General features: G+C 41.5%; 1 protein-coding gene across 2 annotated transcripts in view; it reads left to right on the forward strand.

The window, feature by feature from the left end:
• Positions 1-3,409: 3,409 nt before the first annotated feature.
• IDE (insulin degrading enzyme) overlaps positions 3,410-24,368 on the forward strand; it is a 108,210-nt gene continuing 87,251 nt past the window's right edge. For both annotated transcript variants that reach the window (XM_024739535.1, XM_024739536.1), the window contains exon 1: positions 3,410-3,557. In XM_024739535.1, the coding sequence (XP_024595303.1) occupies positions 3,460-3,557 (98 nt within the window). In that variant the 5' untranslated portion in view covers positions 3,410-3,459. The remainder of the gene's footprint in view (positions 3,558-24,368) is intronic.

Here is a 24,368-nt window from a genome sequence, read left to right on the forward strand (position 1 = left end):
AAAAAAAAAAAAGTTGCTGTGAACAGCCACTAACATAACCCCCAAATTGATTATTTAATATCATCAAAATTCTAGTCAGTGTTCTTACTTTCCTAATTGTCTCATAAACATCTCTTTTCCACAATGGTTTGTTCAAATCAGGATTTAAACAAGAACCAAGCATTTCATTTGGTATTAATGTCTCTTTTCTTGCTTTGCTTTTTTTTTTTTTTTTTTTTAATGGAGCGGGCCTCTCACTGTTGTGGCCTCTCCAGTTGCGGGGCACAGGCTCCGGACGCGCAGGCTCAGCGGCCATGGTTCACGGGCCCAGCCACTCTGCGGCATGTGGGATCTTCCCGGACCGGGGCACAAGCCCGTGTCCCCTGCATCGGCAGGCGGACTCTCAACCACTGCGCCACCAGGGAAGCCCTCTTGCTTTGCATTTTTGAAGACAATCTGTTTTTGAAGATTTTATTGAAGTATTGCAAAAAGAAAGGTATATAAATCATAAGCTCAATTTTCAAAAACTGAACACACCCATGTAAAACAAGCTCCCTGCATTCTCTTTCAGTCACTGCAGACCCCAGAGTACTCGCTAACCTGACTTCTAATACTATAGATTAGTTTGGTCTGGTTTCAATAGGGCTTGAAAGAGCATGGACGCATATAGTATATACTCTTTTGGGTCTGGCTTCTTTCATCACGTTTGTGAGATCCATTCATATTGTCCAGTGTAATTTTTGCATGCCCATTTTCATCACTGTATAGTATTCCATTGTGTGACTATTCCCCAGTTTACTTTTCCTGTGCATTTTACTCTTGATGGCATTTGAACTGTTTCCAGTTTGGGACTATTAATAATTATGCTGCTATGAACATTCTAGTGCATGTATTTTTGTGGATGTGTGTTCACATTTCTGAGTATACAGCTAAAGGTGGAATTGCTGGGTCATAACATATGCATGTGTGCAGCTTTAGTAGATACTACTAAATAGTTTTCCATGGCCTATTTGTCTGCCCTCATGCCATTAACATATTATCTCAATTACTATAGCTTAATAGTAACTTATAATATTTGGTGGTGGGAATTTACTGGCAGTCTAGTGGTTAGGACTCTGTGCTCTCACTGACGAGGGCATGGGTTCAATCCCTGGTCAGGGAACTAAGATCCCACAAGCCTCGTGGTGTGGCAAAAAAGAAAGAAGAAAAAAGAAAAAAAATTTGGTAGCGTTAAGTGTTTCTGATTCTGCTTCAAGATTGGCTTGGGTCTTCCTGGCCCTTTGCATTTTCATTCAAATTTTATAACAGCTTGTCATAGCTTGACAATTCTAAGTCCCTTTTAATCCATAGGCTTCTCCTTCCTCTTTTTTATTTTGCAATTTATTTGTCAAAGTAATAGAGTCATTTGTTGTGTAATGTTCCAAACATTCTAAACTTTGCTGATTGTATCCTTATGGCGTAAGTTAACACATTTGTCCCCTGTATTTCCTATAAATGGTAGTTACATCTAGAGGCTTAATAAGATTCAGCAACCATGCACTTGACAAGCATTGCCTAAGCATTGTGCTTGCTGCCAGATGATATACAAAAATGATAAAGACATCATTCCTAATCTACTGCTTCTTACCCATATGGAAGGTTAAGAGTCAAATAAATGCCTTTAGAGAGTGGTGGCTCAGATCAGAGTGTTACTTCCAATGGGGTATGTGAGGAATGGAATTGAAGGAAAGTTTTGTAAAGGCAATGCCTTTTCAATAGGGCTTGAAAGAGCACTGACAAGTTAGTATTGTTGTAAGCATCAATTAGCTGTGACAGCTGTGTGAATTGGAGTTGGTGGATGGCAGGTGTAGAGGCTAGAAAGGTGGGGTGAGTAACGGCCCCCCAAAAGATATGTCTACGTCCTAAACCCAGTAGCCTGTAAGTGTTACATTATTTGGAAAAAGTGTCTTTGCAGATGTAATTAAGTTAAGGATGAGATGAGATCATCCTGGATTACCTGATTGTGCCCTAAATCCAATGACAAATGTCCTAATAAGAGACAAAAGAAGAAGAAAGACACAGAAGAGAAGGCAATGTAAAGACAGAGGCAGACATTGGAGTGATATGGCCTCAAGCCACCGAAGCTGAAAGAGGCAAAGAACGGATTCTCTCCTAAGACCTTCTGCAGGGAGTGCAGCCCTGCCAACATCTTGATTTGGACTTCTGGCAGCCAGGATGTGAGAGAATAAATTTCTGTTGTTTTAAGCCACTAAATTTGTGGTAATTTGTTATGGCAACCACAGGAAACTAATACAGATGGGCTGGAACTAGAAAGTAACATTGTGAAATTTTACCTTACACTGCACTAGGAGTGCTTCCTTCTCTCTATCTCAGTTTTCATCCATCCAACGTTTGCCTTTAGCAGAAACTGGTAAAAAAGATGCCCGAGTACTCTTTGATGAAGCAACCACTTGATTAAGGAATCCTCCTGAATTCCCATTTGAAGCTATAATAGGATTCAGAGCACTGTCTTCGGCCGTAGTCTCCGGTATGCCACATCAAGAACCTAAAAGGACTTAAGCTAGAGAGTTGCTGACCCTAATTTCGCTTTTCTTTAAAGACCCCTGTAAAATAACGTAACGGAAAGTCAGATTCATAACAACTATTAAATTATTTTCGGGTGCAAAACAGCAGAAAGCCATCGGGAGGAAAAAAGTCTTGTCTTACGAATAGTGACTGAAGTACACTAACAATAGTAGTAGTACTACATATAAATGTTTTTAAAAAATATATAGTAGTAGTACAGAGCGGTAGTTTCTATTCTAGATTTGTAAACCCCCGAAAGCCTTGTTTTGCTGTGGCCTGTCCCATCTCCGCCTTGCTCTTTGAAGGGCTGCTAGTTTCCCAGGATGGAAACTCCTCCCAGGGTCCCGGCCTCCATCTGGGGGGGCCCTCGAGTCTAACTTCTTCCCGGTCCCCTACCCCGAGGTCCACGTCCCCACCGCGCTCTAGAGGGAGCCCGCGGGCCGCGCGCCCGCCGCCGACTGGTTTTGTGCGAGATCGCCTAGTTCGCAGACCTTATTCCAACACCTGCACTGCCGGGGCCGACAGCCAATGAGGGCGCCTCCGCAAACGTGGTCCCTTGTGTCCTCACAGTATTCGTGAGCCCCTTGACCCCTGCTAACACAGAGCCAGATACACATCGCCACCCTCACGCGTGCGCCTGGCGTGAGCCGGCCGGGCCCCTCCCCGCCCCGGGAAGCCTGATGGCTGGGTTCCCACAGCTCCCTGGCCAGACTCCGTACCGCCCGCTAGCTCCGGCCCTGGCCGCCCTCCGTCCCCGCCCTGTCGGGCTCCAGGCAAAACCCGGGGAGGCGGCCGCTCGGAGGCTCCCGGGAGGCGGCGCGGCGCGGCGCGGCGGACTGAGCATGCGCAGTGCGCAAGGCCGGCTCCGGCGCAAGAAGGAAGCATTCGCTGTGGTCCCGGCGGCTGCGCTGGGGTATGCGGTACCGGCTAACGTGGCTGCTGCACCCCGCGCTGTCCAGCACCTTCCGCTCGGTCCTCGGCGCCCGCCTGTCCCCTCCGGAGCGCCTCTGTGGGTAAGCCGAGCGGAGCGCCTGGGCCCTCGGGGCCCTTGGGTCACGGTGGTTTGGAGCTCGGGTTGCAAAGTGGTGATTCAGCACTTAAAGCCGCCGCCCCTCACGCCGCCTGTCCCGCCGGCCTGGGGCCCGGACTGCCGCACTGAGGCCGCACGGGGCCCGGAAGGGCTGCTCGCGGGGCGGGAGCTAGGGCCCTTGCCCGGAGAGGAGGGTGTCCCTCGGGCGGTGAGGGCGGACGGAGGCTGTGACCCGGGGTCAGCGGTCGTGTGTCACAAGTGCGGGGGGCGCGGGGCGCGGGCGCGGACAGTCACCCCGGCCCGCTGCCGGGAGCCGCGCAGGGCCGCGCCACTCTGGGGAGAGTCTTCCTGTGAGTGACTGGGAAGCCGAGGCGGACTGTCCTTTGCTATGGGGTAAAGGATCCGAGTCCAGGGAGACTGCTTCTCACCTTCCTCTCAGCTCCGCTTTTTCTTCTGCGGACTGAGTTTCCACTCCTCTATGGAAATGCCAGCCTTGGGAAGTGTAAAAGTTTGCCTGCCTCCGCCTTAGCGAGTAGCCGAATATTGGCTTTACTGTGGGAGGGAATTTGGGAGCCGAAAGATACCCTGGGATCCTTCACCGCAGCTCCCTTGTTTTACACCTGAGACAACCGAGGCCCAGGAGAGATTGTGGCAGAAACCAGGATTGGGACGCAGGTTTTTGCCATCCGGTGGCGTGCTCTCTCCACTTGGCTGCTCTGTGTGTACTAGAAATTTTCAGCGTTGTAGCGAACGCTGAATACCCTTTACTGTGAATAAAGAGGAATTGGCAAAGATGGGCAGTATTGTCTTGCCCTACTTAGGTACATTATTTGAACTCTTCGTCTGGTTTAACAAATATCTGGGACCTAATAAGTGCAGGGTACAGTGATGACCCTCTGTGTAATATGGTCTGCCTTCATAATGGCTGGAGCGGATTGAGATGCCACGAGAGCATAGCCAACTGAGAGGGTCAGAAGCTGCGCGGGATGTGTTTTAGGAGCATGGTGCGGGACAAAGATAGAGGAGGGGGTCTGGGCTGACCTTTGAAGGAAAGGCAGAAGGTGGGTGTAATCCTACCTAGGTGTACAGGTTAGCCTGTCTGTGTTGGGAGGACGGTGAGCAGATTAGTCGGAGCCTTAGAGAATTTCCTTGGGGGAATTAGGAAGAAACAAGTCCTGTGTTATAAAAGTAGGATAATGCTAGCTTGACCTTTGGATTTTAGTTGGGCTTTTTCTGGTTAATAATTGGTAGGGAGCCATTAGGAGTTTTTGAGGTGGGAAGTGATCTAATGAAACTGGTTGTTTAGGAAATTAGTTTGGTAGCTGTGTGCAGGATTGTAAGAGAGTGGAGAGGCCTGAGGCAGAGAAACTGGTTGGGCCTTAGTCTTTACTGCCTGAACTAGGATAGTAGTAATGGTACTAAAGGAGGCCTAATGCAAATGAAGAATCTGTGGAACTTCTTTTCCCTCTTCTGTTTCCTACTACACCCCAGAATCCACTACAACATGCAAAAAGATCCCTGAGTTTAGAAAGGGAAGTGGAGGTGCTGAGCATAGGCGGGGTACCTCCCTGGGCCTCCTTCATGTCAGAACACTTTTTAAAATTGTTGCTAATAGGCTGTGTTTCACTCCACCTTATCTCCAGTGTACAGAATTTGTGATTTTAAAGAAAGCATCAATTTTAAGTTTTATACAACTAAAAGGTTTATATGTTCAACTTACAATTCACTTTTCTCTATGGTTTTCTGCCACTGTTCTTCACTTTCATTGATGAAGTCCAGGGCATGGGTTGAACAACCAGAGCTTCAAAATATGGTGGTTCTCAGAGAGGGAAATTCGAGACTCAAAGCGTAATAAATGAGATCAACCATTTAGAAAGCTCTACACTAAAAATTAGTGGCTGAGGCTAGTAAGGAAAATGCAGGTCCAATCAAAGGGATCAGGGTGTAGTTTTAGGAAGGAACATACTAACACCGGAAGTTACCATATATTCCAATCTTAAGGAAGGTACTCAATCCTACTCTACATAGTAGGAAGAATGCGTTAACTGAGATGGTTACATAGCTATTTACTGGAAGAGCTGGGATTTAACCTGTGTCTGTCTGGTGCCAGAGCCTGAGCTCTCAACTGTTATTTTATACTGCCTTTGCCAGTGTTTGGGCATTCGTTTCCTGTTCTAACCTCTTGAGAAAGGAGTGGTCTTACAGCATTTGTATAAGATCAGTTCATTTAAAAAGCAGCCTCATTGTTCTCTGTTCAGCCATATTGGATAAGCGGGAGCTCTGCAGAATCATCTGAACCTAGGGGAACCTGGAGGTAATAGCCCAGTTCCTGGCAACCACTTGAAACACCTGAGCGTCAGTCATCTCACTTTGCAGGTAGCTCTACTTTGCATTTCTCTGTTCTACAGGCTTAAGAAACGGTGGTTGGCTAGGTGGGCTACCTATTAAGATTCAGGCTTTTAAACCACTTTTAACCAGAACAATGTCTTTTAACAATTTAAAAGGACCGGATGCCCTTGAATATCTTTAGCGTTAGCCACACACATAAAAAGTTACATTCTGCCTATCTGCCTTAAAGGTTAGCGTTGGGCACGGTCTCATTAGGGAGTAATGTGGGGAGCAGAAGTTCAGTGTATGTTTCCTTGAGAATGGGTTTCCTTTCCATTTTCCTGTTGGTATTTTAGATCTCCTAAACAGGTACCAAAGGCTCAGCCTACCTTTCAGCCAGGGTGGGAAGGCTAAACTCTCTTTCCATAGGGTTAGATCCTCTAAGGTATGTTGGGTTCTGAAGGCTCGGGTAGGGTCTTCCTAACTGGCTTGTCTTCAGTCTGCCCTCACTCTTCTGTCTGTTCATTCAGCCTTACTTGAATGTCTGTTCTGTAGTGATCACTCACTGTGCTCATTGCTGTGGGGGATGCAAAGACAGTCAGTTATAAATTCTGTCCTCAAGGAGCATTCAGTCATGTAGTGACTCGTCCATTCCTTCACCTCTGACCTTTCACTGAACATCTCCATTTTTGTGTTCTGTTCCTTCTTTCAATTTATTTTGAAAAGCAACTCCGTATTATTTTCACAGTACTCTTTTTCTAAAAGTTAGTAGATCATGTTTTCCTCTTTTCTTTTTTTTTAAAAAAATATTTATTTATTTGGCTCCACCAGGTCTTCCTTGAGGCATGCAGGACCTTTAGTTGCGGCACACATGTGGGATCTAGTTCCCTGACCAGGAATGGAACCCAGGACCCCTGCATTGGGACTGTGGAGTCTTAGCCACTGGACCACCAGGGAAGTCCCCACAGTACTCTTCTTTTAAAATGGTACTGGGCCTCCCTGGTGGCACAGTGGTTAAGAATCCGCCTGCTAATGCAGTGGACACGGGTTTGAGCCCTGGTCCGGGAAGATCCCACATGCCACGGAGCAACTAAGACCATGCGCCACAACTACTGAGCCTGCACTCTAGAGCCCATGAGCCACAACTACTGAGCCCACGTGCCACAACTAATGAAGCCCGCGTGCCTAGAGCCCGTGCTCCGTGACAAGAGAAGCCACCACAATGAGAAGCCCGCACACCACAATGAAGAGTAGCCCCCACTCACTGCAATTAGAGAAAGCCCACACACAGCAATGAAGACCCAATGCAGCCATAAATAAATAGATAACATAAATTTAAAAATAAATAAATAAAATAAAATGGTACTTATAAAATTCTTATAGAGTTAAAAGATATAAAAGCTTTTATTCTTCCCAAAGAACTGTATACTTTCTCTTTGCCCATTAAAAGTATGTAACTAAAAAAAAAAAGAAAGAAAGAAAAAAGTAGGACTCACAGGCCGATCCCTGAAGGGAAGATATCACACTGCTTGACATATTTATCCCATGAATGAATTAATGGTCTTCCTTCAACACTGGTTTTCTCTGTTTAATTTCCTAGTTTTGCATATGTTGGTGTTATCATTTTCTCAGTTTAGCTTGAAAATTGGAGTAATCTATGAATCTCTCTTTTCCCTTCACTGCCTGTTCCCAATACCAAACTCCCTTCAATCTTTCATCTTAAAGTTTCTTGGAGTAAACTTGATTATCAATCAGGATCCTAGTTCAGGCCATAATAAATCTTCCCTGACATCTCACATCTTCAAGTTTCATAACTGATTTTTCCAGCCTCCTATTTTCCTATTAGTTGATGCTTATCACTGCTGTTGTCTTGTTTAGACACCATCAGTGGTTACGCACTATTTCAAGATCAAGTCCAAACTTCTTGACCCAGCATTTAAGCATCTCATAAGCTGGTCTTAGCCCAGCTTTTCAACCTAACTTCATTCTTCTCTGGTCAGACTCACTAATTTACTGATTCTTGTACATGACCTGTTGATTCCCATTCTAGAATGCCTTTCCCTCTTTTCTTTATATGACTCAACCTGTCCTTTCTAGACCTTATACAGGCCACACAGTTATCTTTCCTTTTTCTGAACTTAATGATTTTAAGATATTTTGAAATACCCATTTTACATTTAACCATATACTGCCTCATAATTTTTTACTCTTTTAATTATTTAATATTATACATGCCAGAGTGTATAGGACAAAGAAGAATAACAAAATGAACACCTGTGTACCCACCATCTAGTTTAGGAAATTTCTGGTAACTTTGAAGCCCTTTGTGCTCACCATCCCCTGAAGAGATGATGAATTTGGATATAAATTCCCTTGATTTTTCTTTATTGCTTTATCAATCTTAATGTATTCCTAAACAGTACATTGTTTAGTTTTGTCTGTTGTTGACCTTTATGGAAAATTTTCTTCTCTGAGTTACTATTTTTCATTTAACAGTGTTTTTGAGATTCATTCACATAGATGTATGTGTTCACTGTTGAAAGACAATCTTATGTGAAAATGTCACTAATTATTTTTTTATTCTGTTGTTAATGGAGATTTGAGGGTTTTTTTTTTTCCTATCACAAATAATCCATGTGGTAGGCTTGCCCCAGTACCCAATCTTCTCTACCTACACTCACCAGGGTTCTCATCCAATCACATATATGTGTTTCGTCCAATTTGTAGCCACTTACCACATGTGCTTATTTAACTGTAAATTAACTAAAATTAACGATTCAGTTCCTCAGTCACCCTGTCCACATTTCAAGTCATATGTGGCTTGTGGCTGCCAAATGGGGCAGTGCAGATATAGAATATACCCGTCATCACAGAAGTTTTATGAAACTGGCTTGATCTGTATTCGGGCAATTCCCAAATGCGTATCGGTAGCCAGAACCTCTCCCCTGAATTTCAGATTTAAGTAATAAACTTCTACTCAACATTTTCCTTTGTATGTCTGATATACATCCTTTTTTTTTGCGCATTTTTTGGGTCTTCGTTGCTGGGCACGAGCTTTCTTTAGCGACAAGTGGGGGCTCCCCTTCGTCGTGGAGCACAGGCTCTAGGTGTGCAGGCTTCAATAGCTGTGGCACACGGGCTTTAGTAGTGTGGCACACGGGCTTAGTTGCTCTGTGGCATGTGGGATCTTCCCGGACCAGGGTTTGAACCCATGTCCCCTTCATTGGCAGGCGGATTCTCAGCCACTTCACCACCAGGGAAGCCCCTGATATACATCTTAAACTGATCATGTCCAAAACCTGTCACCAAATCTTCTACCTCAAAACCTGCTCCTGCCACCGTCTTCTCCCTTATCTCAGGTAGTGACACCTCTGCTCTTCCACTTGTTTAGGCTAACAACTTGGAATCATCCTTAACTCCTTTATTGTTCTCATAGCCCTCATCCAGTCAGCATATACATCCAGATTCAGACTCTTCTCACTGCCACCACCCTGGTTCTAATCACCCTTTTACCCAGATTACTATAATAGCCTCTTAACCAGTTTCCTTGCTTCTGCACCTGCCACTCTACATATAACCTGCTCTTGTCACCACTGGCAACATGATCTTTTTGAAATCCAAGTCATACATCTTTGTAGGGAATATAGAAAACCTTGCAGTTGATCCCCATTTTGTTCAGACTTAAAGTCCTTATAACGGTTAAGAGGGCCCTGTGGCGTCTGGCCTTGCATTACCTCTCTGATTTTGTTTCCAAAATGCTCTCACCTCATCCAGTTGCACTGGTCTTGCTTGATTCGCTCTTGCTCAGATTATTTGCACTGTTGTCCCTCTGCTCAGAATGCTCTTCCAGCAGTGAGATCAGGGAGGGCTTCACAGAGAATATGGTAGGCAAATGCCTTTGAAGGGAGTATAAAATTTGGGTCAACAGAGAAGGGGAAGAGAAAGAATATTTTAGATAGAAGGGATGGTATTAGCAAAGGCTTAGATGTGTATATTGTTCAATTCACAGTATAATCAAGGCACAGTGAGATTGTATCGTAAAGGAAATAGCCTCAGATACCTTTTGAGTAGTAGTGACATGTAAGCTGTGATTGTGGACAATTAATCTGGCTATTTTTGGAAGCACAGTTGAAATGCAGTCAGAGATCGACAGAGGATAAAGTAGTAGTGCAAATAACAAGGAAAGGAGAATGTCTGCAGAAGATATGTGTGAAAGAAGATTCAGCAGCTTTGACTGGGTATGGGGGGAGATGGAGGAATCAGAGGCCTAAGGACTTGGGCCTGCGTGACTTTGAAATTAGCTAGGAGGGACCAGCAGGGTAGAGAAGGCTGTTGTGGGGAGATTCAGCTGCAGGCAGTGGGAGAAGTCCAGGCAGGTGAGATGTCGGTGCTGCCTGTTGGGTGGCTGGTGTTCTAAAGGCATACCAAGAGAACAGGTTGGTCAGGTGCAGCGGTAGAGCACAGCAGTGCAGTCAGGTTGGCACTTCAAGAGCTGGCTGTATTGGGAAGTTGGATAACTCGAGGCCCCTCAGGACAGTGGACCAGACTGAGCAGTCCTTAAACATCCAGGAAGAGAACCAAAATGATGATCCAGTTTGTGGATTGGTAGCTCAGGGAAGAGTTCAATTAAAAAACCACGATGGGACTTCCCGGTGGCGCAGCGGTTAACAATCCGCCTGCCAATGCAGGGGACACAGGTTTGAGCCCCGGTCCGGGAAGATCCCACATGCCGCAGAGCAATGAAGAGTAGCCCCTGCTTGCCATGACTAGAGAAAGCACTCGTGCAGCTTTCGAAGACCCAACGTAGCCAAAAATAAATAAAATAAAATAAATAAATTTATTTTTTAAAAAAGTCATCATGATCCTTTGCCCAGTGTTACAGGCTACTTTATTTTAGGACATGTAGAGTTATATTTGGGGGCAGGAGCTCTGAAGGAGCAAGGGTCCCTGTAATGGTATCCCTGGCACCTAGCACAGTGTCTGGCACATAGTAGGAGTCCATTATTTGTTGGATGAATTTGACGGGGACACAGGCTCTTGGAAGTAGGAAGCCCTAACCATAAACATAATTCAGTTTTTGCTTACAGTTTGCCATTTCCATTCTCCTAATGTCAGTGTAGCCAGTAATTAGTATTTGTGTGTGTGTCTCTTATAAAGAAATTAGAGGTGGTAGTGTATTTCCAAGATTTCTTGCAGGTCTGAGTTATTCGTAGGAACTACGTTGGTTTGAAAAGGGATAGGACATAAGGGACAGGACAGTGGGGTGGAAAAAGGCTCTACATATTGTACAAAGACTCAGTTCAACTGGATTCTGGTCTTGGTCTGCCATGAGCTTGGCCATGTGGTTGTGGGTGCTGGACCAGATCATCTTTCAAGTTCCTCCCAACTCCATGAATCTGAGACCTTATATTTTTAAAAGCTCTAATCTCTGTTAGAACCTCAGAAGGGATTTTGCCTTGCTCTCTTGCTGTACTTTGGCTCTGAGAATAGGCAGTTTCTCATAATCAGTTGGAGTCATGATGCTAGTATAATTGAGTTGCTGGCAGTAGAGATTGTATAATTGTTTTATGAAGTGATATATAATAAAGAATATTCCTTTGACAGCTCATGTGATACATATCAATGTTTGTAATCGGTGCTTTTTAATAGTTTTAATTTTTTAAATAGCTGTATAGTTGCCTTTGTAGTATAGCAACAAAGTCTCACTCAAGATCAGTTTATGAGGAAGATAATACTGCTTATTATGGAGCTTTTTGTCTCAAAGGATCCAAGTTCACTTGCAATAGTAACTGGATAAAAAATATCCAGCAATTCAGTGACTAGCATAATGGGCCCTGCAACTCATTTGTTTTTGTTTTTGTTTTCTTCTGTCTATTAAATACAAAAAAAATGGCTTGTGGGGCAAACCTAATGTGTAATTGAGATTCTTAAGGAATGAGATTCTGAATTCAGTACTTGCACTGGTGATTTTTTTCTGAAGAACACATGACCTACTACATATATGCTAAAAATCAAACATTCTGCCTTTTTTTTTTTTGTGGTACACGGGCCTCTACACTGTGTGGCCTCTCCTGTTGTGGAGCAAAGACTCCGGACGCGCAGGCTCAGCGGCCATGGCTCCGCGGCATGTGGGATCTTCCCGGACCGGGGCACGAACCCGTGTGCCCTGCATCGGCAGGCGGACTCTCAACCACTGCGCCACCAGGGAAGCCCAACATTCTGCCTTTTAAGGGAAAACTTAAATGAATCTATTTAATACATGGCTGGTTTTAAAAATTAATTTTTATATTTACCAAAGTAATACAGGCAGAGTTTTAAGAGTTAAATAGTACTAAAAGGTTTACAGCAAAAACAGCAGTTCCCTGCTCCCAGAGGCAACCACATTCAACTTTTTTTGTGGGGAGGGGGCTGCACTGCGCTGTATGCAGGGATCTTAGTTCCCCAACCAGGGATGGAACCTGTGTCCCCTTCAGTGGAAGGGCAGAGTCTTAACCACTGGACCACCAAGGAAGTCCCCACATTCAACGTTTTAAGCTATTTATTTTGAAATTTATTTTAATATTTCCAAATAATATGCTAATACTGTTATTCCTTGATTTCTTAATTTTAGGAATTATCTGTTGATTTGTTTTTACGGTAATAAAGATTTAATTCTCTTCCCTTATCCTTCCTTCTTGCTCCATCTTACCAAACTAGTTATATCACAGATTTTGGATATAGCAGTCTTCAGTATTTATATTATTATGCCTTTGCAAATATTATTCACTGCCAGGCTAAGTAGTGTAATCTGATGACATTCTTTTTCTTGTTCATATTTTTGTTTTTGCCTTTTGTCATTTTCTGTTTACTTATTTCTGCTTCTTCCCAGTTGCTTCCATAGCCACTTAGTACAATTTCTCACATGACCAAACTTATTAAATGATCTATTGATTCCATATTTTTTCCTTGGAGACTTTCCCTCCAGACACTTTCCCCTAAGCTGCAGTCTGAACTAGTTTTGCTCCAGGCCTGCTGTAAAGTGGTTGCCTGGAATTTCCCTTTGTTTCTCTCCTATAATGAATTTCCTGAATCTCATATTTTGTTCTATCTTGGTTTGCTTCTTCATTCAAAAGATATATGGTATATTTGAAACATGTATTCCAGTAACTTCTTGAGAAAGAGAGCACATGGGAGATAACTTTTTAAAGATCTTCTAATGATTTCCTAAACAGAAAAGTGTAGATTTGGGTTTTTGTATGAATCTACATATTTGTAAAATAAATCTACAAAATTGAGAAAGATGATCTGAATGGCTTCCACTCTTCCATCCAGCTCTAGAGTTGTAGGATTCTAAATACTTGAGAATTAAATGATTTTACAGATCATTTTAGCAAATGGTTAAAGCAACAAATTTTTGAAGAGACCCTTTGCAGAACTTTGACAAAAAAATGGACATATAGCTTTTCTTTTTCTCCCCTTTCTTTTGATTGTTCTTTGTGTATTTCCATTTTATTTTTTTCTTGCAGTTTTATTGAGATCTAATTGGCATACAGCATGGTGTAAGTCTTAGGTGTACAACATAATGATTTGACTTACATACATCCTGAAATGATTACTACGGTACGTTTACTGAACATCCATCATCTATATAGATAACAAAATTAAAGAAATAGAAAAAAATATTTTTCCTTGTGATGTGAACTCTTGGATTTACTCTCTTAACAACTTTCATATATAGCATAGAACAGTGTTAATTATATTTATCATGTTGTACATTACATTCCCAGTACTTATTTATCTCATAACTGGAAGTTTGTACCTTTTGACTGCCTTCATCCAATTCTCCCTTCCCCTATCCCTCCACCTCTGGTAACCACAAATCTGACCTCTTTTCCTAGGAGTTTTGTTTTTTTTTTAAATATTTTATTTATTTATTTGGCTGCGCCGGGTCTTTAGTTGCAGTATGAGGGGTCTTTGTTGCCGCATGCGGGATCTTTAGTTGCAGTATGTGGAATCTTTGGTTGTGGCATGCGGGATCTAGTTCCCTAACCAGGGATTGAACCTGGGCCCCCTGTGTTGGGAGTGAGGAGTCTTAACCACTGGACCACCAGGGAATCCCTGTTTGTTCTTGAAGTATAATTTACCTATAACACTATGTTAGTTCCTGTTACACAATATAGCAATTTGATATTTCTGTACATTTCAAAATGATCACCATGATAAGTTTAGTTACCATCACTCATCATACAAAGATATTACATAATTATTGAATATATTCCCCACACTGTATATTTTATACCCGTCACTCATTTATTTTGTAACTGGGAGTTTGTACTTCTTAATCTCCCTCACCTATTTCTCTCCTCCCCAGCCCCCTCCCCTCTGGCAACCACCTGTTTGTTCTCTGTATCTGTTTGTTTGTTTGTTCATTTGTTCTGTTTGTTAGATTCCACATACAAGTGAAATCATACAGTATTTGTCTCTCTGACTTATTTCACTTAACCTAATACCCTCTAGGTCCATCCATGTTGTTGCAAATGACAAGATTCCATTCTTTTTTATGGTTGAGTAATATTCCATTGTTTGATATATATATATATATATATATACACACACACACATAGACACACACACATACACACATGTATCTCTCACATCTTTATTCATCTGTTGCTGTGCACTTGGATTATTTTATAACTTGGCTATTGTAAATCATGCTACGATGAAATGATATATCCGATAAGGGGTTAATATCCAAAATATACAAAGAACTCATACAACTCAACATGAAAATAAACAACCCAATCAAAAAATGGGCAGAGAGGGACTTCCCTGGCAGTCCAGTGGTTAAGACTTTGCCGTCCAGTGCAAGGGGTGTGGGTTCAATCCCTGGTTGGGGAGCTAAGATCCCACATGCCTCGGGGCTAAAAAACCAAAACATAAAAGAGAAGCAATATTGTAACAAATTCAATAAAAAGTTTAAAAATGGTCTACATCAAAAAAAAAATCTAAAAGAAAAAAATGGGCAGAGAATCTAATAGATATTTTTTCCAAAGAAGACATAAAGATGGCCAACAGGCACATGAAAAGATGCTCATCACTAATCGTCAGGGAAATAAATCAAAACCACAATGAGATCTCACCTCACATCTGTCAGGATGGCTATTATCAAAAAGACAACAAAGAAGAAGTGTTAGGATGTGGAGAAAAGAGAACCCTTGTGCACTATTGGTGGGGATGTAAATTGGTGCAGCCACTGTGGAAAACAGTATGAAGGTTCCTCAGAATATTGAAAATAGAACTACCACATGATCCAGCAATTCCACTTCTGGGTATGTATCTGAAGAAAATGAAAACATTAATTCAAAAAGATATATGGAGTCCTGTGATCATTGCAGCATTATTTACAATAGCCAAGATGTGGAAGTAACCTAAGTGCCCATCAGTAGATGAGTAGATAAAGATGATGTGGTGTACACACACACACACACACACACACACACACACATACACCCAAAATGTAGTATTACTCAGCCATAAAAAAGAATGAAATCCTTGCACAGGCTCCGGACGCGCAGGCCCAGCGGCCATGGCTCACGGGCCCAGCCGCTCCGCGGCATGTGGGATCTTCCCAGTCCGGGGCACGAACCCGCGTCCCCTGCATCGGCAGGCGGACTCCCAACCACTGCGCCACCAGGGAAGCCCTAAAATCCTTTGTTTTTAATTGAACTTAAAAGATTTGTTTTTATGGAGCAAGTGCATTTGAGATTTTGCTTTTCAAACAAGAAGAAATGAAAACAAACATTAGCTTTCTTTTTTCCTTCTTTATTTGGTTGATGAAAGTTTTCCCACCTTCCTTTCTTCCCTAGGGCTACTCGGTGGTTTTTGTGTGCTCTGCTGATGGCTAATACATTATTACCCTTATGTTTCCTTCTAAGAGTTTTATTGTTTTAGCTCTTACATTTAGGCCTTTGATCTGTTTTGAGTTAATTTTTGTGTATGGTGTAAGGTAGGAGTCCAGCTTCATCTTTTTGCATGTGGATGCCTGATTGTCCCAGCACCATTTGTTGGAAAGACTATTCTTTCCCCCATTGAATTGTTTTGGTATCCTTGTCAGAAATCAGTTGATTGTAAGGGTGAGGGTTTCAATCTATTCTATTAATATGTAAGTCTGTCCTTGTCCAGACCATACTACTTTGATTACTATAGCTTTATTGTAAGTTTTGAAGTCAGGAAGTGTGAGTCCTCCATCTTCATTCTTATCTTTCAAGATTGTTTTGACAATCCTGGGTCCCTTGCATTTCCATACAAATTTTAGGATGAGCTTGTCAATATCTGCAAAGAAGCAACCAGATGGGATTTTGATCTCTGTGGGGAGTATTGCTATCTTAAAGATATTAAATCTTCTAATCCATGAATATGGAGTTCTTTCCATTTATTTAGATCTGCTTTAATTACTTACAACAGCGTTTTGCAGTTTTCACTGTATACGTTTTCTACTTCCTTGTTAAATTTATTTCTGTTTCATTTTTTGATGCTATTGTAAATGGACTTGTTTTCTTATTGCAATTTTAGTTTGTTCATTGCTATTATAGAGAAGTACAGTTGATTTTTTGTTTTCTATATACAGGATTATGTCTTCTGTGAAAAGAGCTGGTTTTACTTCTTCCTTTCCAATTTGGATTCCTTTTATTTCATTTTCTTGCCTAATTGGCCTGGCTAGAACCTTCAAGTACAGTGTTGAATAGAAATGGCAAGAGTGGACATCCTTGTCTTGTTCTTGATCTTAGGGTGAAAACAGTCTTTCACCTTTAATTATGTTGCCAGCTGTGGCTCTTTCATAGATACCCTTTATCAGGTTGAGGAAGTTCCCTTCTGTTCCTAGTTTTTTGACTTCATTATGAATAGGTATGAAGAAATGTATTTGGGGTTTCCCTGGTGGCACAGCGGTTAAGAATTCGCCTGCCAATGTAGGGGACGTGGGTTCGAGCCCTGGTCCGGGAAGATCCCACATGCCGTGGAGCAACTAAGCCCGTGTGCCACAACTATTGAGCCTGTGCTCTAGAGCCCGCACGCCACAGCTACTGAAGCCTGCGCATCTAGAGCACGTGCGCTGCAACAAGAGAAGCCACTGCAATAAACCTGCGCGCCACAAGGAAGAGTAGTCTCCGCTCACCGCAACTAGAGAGAAAGCCCGCGCACAGCAATGAAGGCCCAATGCAGCTAAAAATAAATTAATTAATTAAAAAAGATGTATTTTAAAAACAGCCTCATACTTGGCATTGAAAATATTGCAAATATATTAAACAGAGTTTTTTCTTTAACCATTTGACAGTAAGCTGCCAATTTGATGCCCTGTCACTCCCTAATTCTTTAGTGTGATTTCCTGTAAACAAGGACATTCTCGTATATAACCGCAATATGATCGTTAAAATCAGAAAATTAACATTGATTCATTACTGCCATTTAAATCTCAGGTCCCATTCAAATGTCACCAGTTGTCCAGTTTTATCCTTTACTGAAGGATACCTAATGAAAGGATTCATTTCAGAATTAGCGTCATCTTTAGTTGTCGTGTCTCTTTAGTCTCTTCAGAAGGGAAGTTCCACAGCCAAAGCATTTCATGACCTTGACTCTTTTAGAATTTACAGACTGGTTACTTTTAGAATGTCCCTAATTTGTTTTTTTTCTGATTATTCCTCATGATCAAATGCAGGTTACCCAGCTTTGGCAGAAATATCACAAAATCGATGCAGTGTATGTTTTCATTGCATCTTATCAGTTGACACTCAGTTTTGTCCTTTATTGGCTATATTTACTTTGATCACTTTAAGATAGTTCCTCCCAGGCTTCTCCACGGTAAAATTACTCTTTTCCCTTTGTTATAAATATCTTCAGGGGAGATGCTTTAAAACTATGTAACCGTAATGTTCCTCATCAAACTTTCAACTTATTCATTTTATTTATTTATATCAGTATAGACTTGTGTTGTCCTGTTTTATTTAAAGAGCTTTACTCTGTTACTATCGTGATTTAGTCTGATGCTCAGATTGTCCCACACATGGGCAGTGGGGACCCTTTCAAGCTGGCTCCTGTATGCATTTAACATCCATCTTTCTTTTTTTTTTATTTTTTGGCACAATGAGATATACCAGGCTCATCATCTCATTTCCCTGTCCCAGTCCTGGAATCAACCATTTCTCCAAGGAACCCTGGTTCCTTTTAGTGGAGAATAAAATTTAGAAACCAAGTTCTAGGTGCTAAATGTACTCATCTGCTGTTTGGGGAGGAAGAGGAGGAAGATGGCTACTTCCTGGCCCTCTTATTAGACGGAGCCAGAGATACATGTATATACATAAATAGGTATTTGATATAGATACAGATACATAGATATAGACAGATATTCTGTACACAGACCCACGTTAACATCTGTATTTATTTCCTGTCTATTTGTATATTGAAAACCATGAGCCATACAGATAACCTCCAATTCCAATCAAAGACTACAAAGTTCATTTTAGCTTTTTTCCTTTCCGTGTTTGTAATTCTTTGCCCTGATAGTGAGGACCCTGGTTCTTATTATTCTTAATAAATACACTTATTTAATCCATCTTGCTAGATGTAACCAACATCTCATCATTGCTGCTGCCCCCTTCGCTTTGAGGTGCTTCCTGGGCACTGTCACCCTGTGTTGGGCTGCCCCAGGAGTCATTGCCCTTTTTATTCTGAGAGAGCTTTGACACCCTGCTTGAGGCTGTTTTCTCAAAAGTATGCATGCCTCCTTAACCCTGCTTGGGCCTCAACAACCATGCTGGGCCACCAAGAGCAATTCTACTCTCCTCACCCCACTCAGGAATGGGGATATTTTGAAATTTGCATTAGCCTTTATTTTAAATACCCTAAAGTTTGTAAATAGAGCCGAGTACAAGGCCTAACTTTGTATGTTGTCTATAAAATTCAGGGAATAGAAAGTGATGGAAAAGGGTTTGGGTAACCATGTCCTCAAAAACAACACTATCTTGTCTTTTTTCCTAGGGGTTTTCTGGTTGGTGGCTGTAAAACAGGTGCTGTTTGAATAGGAAGTCGTAGGTGCAGAGTGGGTTGTTGGACTTAAATTTGTAACCATTTATGTGGGAAAAGTATATAAGCACATTTTCTAGAAGGAGGTACATTAAAAATGTGTTTATCTTTAGGTGGTGGAATCTAGGTAATTTGTATTTCCTCATACTTAAAAAAAACTATATACAACTAGCATAGATAACTTTGTTTCTTTTATTATATGAGTAATTATAAAATAAAAGAAATAAAAATAAAACAAGTGCTTTAAATGCCCAGTACTGAGAACTTTTGCTTGATGGTCCTGGGATACGGGAGAAGAAAAACGAAAAATGTATGTGCCCATATTCTTAGGAAAACCTTTAATAAACATTTATTTAGTTTAATTTAGTTTTGTTTTTTTCTACCTTTGGCCTTCTAGTAGCATAGAATCCTGGCTCTTCACATCTTCTATAATGTAGTGTAGACATCCCAATGCATTAACTTTTTTTTTTTTGGTGGGGACAGAGGGTCTGGATACAGATGTATTTTTAATTTTTAAAAAGCTTCTTATTTTGAACTAATTTTAGACTTACAGAAAAGTTGCAGAAATAATACACTTCCCCTGTACTTAATCATTGTATAATTATCAAGAACAAGAAATTAATATCTTTACCTTTGTAGTTGATAAATATCTTGGAGGAGATACTTTGGGACTGTGCAAATCCTTTTTGACCTTACTTTTTAGCATCCACCGGTAGATCTCTGCAACAGTTAGTACTGCCCTTAAAGATGATTATTTCCCTCTTTATTTATTAATTGAAATTCTGTGAGGGAGAACTGTTTTTCTCCCTCATTTGTTTATTTATTATTTCTTTCAGTATGGATTCACAGATACTTATTTTACTCGACAGGTTAAAATTCATTGCTATCATTTATGTGTTGAACAAATTGTTCTAGCTTTGGCCATTTAGGAACGCCTTTGGGTTGGCTCCTGTGTACTTTCAATAAGCCCCCATCTTTTTTAGAGAACTACTTTACTTCTGGCACTATAAGGTGTTTCAGACTCATTTCGTATTTTCTTTGCCCTATCCCTGAAATCAACTACTTGATTCTTTTTATTGGAAGGTGAGGTTTAGGGATCACAGTCTGGGCACTAGATGTACTTACGGTCACTGAGGTGTCATTGCGTTTAGTGGATAGTCTAGCTACCCCCACACATAAACATATTTATGTTTCTAAATCTGGATAGATATACTCCAAATCGTGAGTTTGTATTGATATCTCTGATTCCAATTTAGTATTACAAAGCTTATTTTAGTCTTTTCTTTTTCCCTATTTATAGTTTCTTCCTCTAACAACGAGTACACTGGATTTCATTATCTACAATTTATTTACTTATTTGATCAGTTCTGGTATACATATAAAGTGCTTTCATAATTGCTAGCCCACACCTCTGTAAGAAACACTTTTGATAACTATATCATAACATTTATGTACAATAATTTCTGTCTTTATTGTATCCAGTCAAAATACTATTTTCCAGTTAAAGTTAGTTCATTTCTGTCTTTTCTTTAGAAGTTACCTTTTTTTTTTTTTTTTTTTTTCGGTACGTGGGCCTCTCACTGCTGTGGCCTCTCCCGTTGCAGAGCACAGGCTCCAGACTTGCAGGCTCAGGGGCCATGGCTCACAGGCCCAGCTGCTCTGCGGCACGTGGGATCCTCCCGGACCGGGGCACGAACCCGTGTCCCCTGCATTGGCAGGCGGATTCTCAACCACTGCGCCACTAGGGAAGCCCACTGTCTTTTTTAAAAATTACTTTATTTATTTTTGGATGCATTGGGTCTTCGTTGCTGCAGGCGGGCATTCTCTAGGTGCAGTGAGTGTGGGCTACTCTTCATTGTGGTGCGCGGGCTTCTTGTGGTGGCTTCTCTTGTTGCGGAGCACAGGCTCTAGGCGCGCGGGCCTCAGTAGTTGCATCACGCAGGCTCAGTAGTTATGACTCGCGAGCTCTAGAGCTCAGGCTCAGTAGTTGTAGCACACAGGCTTAGTTGCTCCGCGGCATGTGGGATCTTCCTGGACTAGGGCTCAAATCCGTGTCCCCTGTGTTGGCAGTCGGATTCTTAACCACTGAGCCACCAGGGAAGTCTCAAGTTAGTTCATTTCTTTCCCACCCTCTTCAGTATGATTATGTTCATTTCTAATACAGTTCGTTTCTTTTGTTAGTATTTTTATTTTATTTTGCGCACTAACATCCTGACTGATTTTAATGGTTTTTTATTGTTTTTAATTGTGAAATATACGTAAAGTTTACCATTTTAACCATTTTTAAGTGTACAGTTCAGTGGCACTAACTGTATCACATCAGTGTAATTACATTGTTGCGCAGCCATCACCACCTTCCATCTCCAGAACTTTCTCATTTTCCCAAACTGAAACTCTGTATCCGGCAAGCAGTAACTTCCCATTCCCCCTTCCCCTCAGCCCCTGGCAACTACCCTTCTACTTTCTGTCTCTGAATTTGACTACTCTAGATATCACATATAAGTGGAATCAAACAGTCTTTGTGCTTTTGTGACTAGTTTACTTCACTTAACATAACGTCTTCAAGATTCATCCATGTTGGGATTCTGTATTAACTTTTGAACTGTACTGTCGGAGTCTTGGGAATGCTTGACAGTATCACTGCCACTGAGGGGCCCTGAGATGGTGAGGTGGGGACTCTGACTTCCTCTGCTCCTCTTGAACCAGAGTAGTTTAGTTTTATGATTTACAGTTCTATAAGATTTCAGTAGAGGAAAGCATATTTTCTTTTTAAAAAAATAGTTTGGGAATCACATTACGAATAGTATTCAAGCCTCTACTTTAATACTAGGTGGTCAGGTGCTTCTGACACGACCTAGTCAGTGGCGACTATTCTAACTGTTCATTGGTTACATAAGCATCAGTAGCTGTCCTTCCACCTTCCACCACTAAACTTAGTTTTGCCTGCTGAGGCAACACAAAGTGAGTTTGCTCTTTTACCTAATAGTCTTGGATATTTGAACGTTGCTTTTATGGATTGGTCATAGTGTTGTGGACGAGTCCATCCTGATACAGATCCTTTTGGGACTAGACAAGAATGCAGATAATTATTCTTTGGCTCGCATTGCTATTGGGATCCTGGAGCCACAACGCCTGGACTCTGCCATTCACCTCTGTGTGGCCTGGTTATCATTACTGCCCTGTTCAAGCCTTTTCCCTCATCAGCAAAATGGGGACAATAATAGTATCTACCTTACAAGTTTGTGGTGAGAATGAAATGAGGAAATGCATGTAATGTATATGTCTCCATCATATAGTTAAGCGTTCAATAAATGTGGACTAATAACAGTAACAATGCCACCATTGCTATGAAGAGGAGAAGAAAGTGTTATCTATTTTATTTTTGGACGCAACAACAGGGGTGTAATTTCAGAGTTGTAGGCAGCCACCTAGATGGGGCTTGAGAGGTAAGTTTTTTTAAAGTCTGTATCTAAATAGAATAGCATCTGCAATTTAAAAAAAAGTCATCAGAATCTAGGCTCTTACCTACGAAACTACCTAAAATTCTTATGCTATTTGTAGAAAGAAACAAAATGAATCCTAAAATTGACAGCAACATTGGGCCAAACCACATTAGGTCAGCAATTGAGAGAGTAGGTTCCGGAATTAGGCTGTGGGTTCTGTTCCATTGTCTGCTTAAAGCTTTTACCTCACATCACAAACAGTTCAAAAAAATTTGTTTGGAAATTGCCCAAGTTGTGAGCCAACGAACTAGTTTCTTAAGGGAACCAAGTTGTCAGCAGCAACCGTGAGTGGAAATGGAGCTCAGGTGTTTTCTTTATTAATCAGCTTGTTGTATTGTGATGTTCCTGATGCAAGTTAATAACAGTAACAAAAAGTTCACTTTGGACTCATAAATTTACTAAGCAGAGACTAGTATGTTCAAGTCCATTAAGTTTTATCTTTTCAAAGATTCTTTCTGTACTGACCTGAAAAGTACAAAGAATAAAGACCAACTAATAGTTTACTATCCATAGATAACCATACTGAACATTTCTGTGAGTATCCTTCCAGGGATTTAGTCTCTGTACGTAAGATAAGCTTTTTAACTTGATGGAGTGATTAAGAAGAGCATGGTGCTGTGGTGTCTAAAGACTTGGGTTTAAATCTTCGTCCTTTTATTTAATGCGTGTATGGCCCTAGCCAAATAACTTTATGAGGTTTAATTTCCCCATCCAGGAAGAACATGAATAACAGGATCTACCTAAGGAGTTTGTTGAAGGTGTAATCCCTACAAAGAGTTTATGCTGTGTAAAATACTGACTGAGCATTCAGTAAGAGTCTGTCGCAGTACCCTGGCTGTGCTCCTTCTAAGGTAGATCCCTTTACTTGTGTACTAGATTGCTTACTCAAGGACAAGGTTTCTACAAACCTCTCTCTTTCTCCTTCATTATCAGTTTTCCCCCGCTCTTCATTTAAACCTTTTCTGGTTCAGATTTTTTAAAATAAATAGGTAGGACTTCCCTGGTGGCGCAGTGGTTAAGAATCCGCCTGCCAATGCAGGGGACACGGGTTCGAGCCCTGGTCCGGGAAGATCCCACATGCCGCAGAGCAACTAAAACCGTGTGCCACAACTACTGAGCCTGCGCTCCAGAGCCTGTGAGCCACAGATACTGAGTCCTCATGCCACAACTACTGAGGCCCATGCCTAGAGCCCATTCTCTGCAACAAGAGAAGCCACCAAATGAGAAGCACGCGCACCGCAAGGAAAAGTAGCCCCCGCTCGCCGCAGCTACAGAAAGCCCGCGCACAGCAACAAAGACACGATGCAGCCAAAAATAAATAAATTTTAAAAACTAAAAATAAATAAGTGGGAGTTTAATAGATAACAGCTTTCTGTGTTTTGATAAATCTATCTCCAGGTTTTATTTTAAGTGGATTAAATTGGTTGCAGTTATCCATTATTTTTGGATGATGAAGTCAGAACTATAAACTAGGGTCTTTCATCCTGAGCACTGTTGACATTTGGGGCCAGATAATTTTGTCATGAACGTTATCCTGTGCATTGTAGGTTGCTTAGCAGCATCCCTGGCTTCTACTCGCTAGTTGCCAGTTGTACCTTTCAGTTGTGACAATTCATTTGTGACACACTGCCAAATGTCCCCTTGGGAAGTGAGTGGTTCTGTTGAGAACCACTGACTTTTAAACAGTGGCTTGCCTATAGCAATTATAAAGGGATAATTATTTGCCTGTTTTTTCTTATAGTCTTATAAAGTACCATCCTTTTACCAGGCCATCCTGGAGATGACAGTATACAGCTGGAATTTGCATAAGTATATGTTAAGAATGCCAGTAATAACTTGGTAACTGTTGAGGTGGTCTGTTTGCTTCTCGCCACCCTAGGAACATAACAATGGTGATGATTATA

Source organism: Neophocaena asiaeorientalis, unplaced genomic scaffold (genome assembly GCF_003031525.2).
Source record: "Neophocaena asiaeorientalis asiaeorientalis breed wild unplaced genomic scaffold, Neophocaena_asiaeorientalis_V1.1 scaffold597, whole genome shotgun sequence".
Lineage (NCBI taxonomy): Eukaryota > Metazoa > Chordata > Mammalia > Artiodactyla > Phocoenidae > Neophocaena > Neophocaena asiaeorientalis.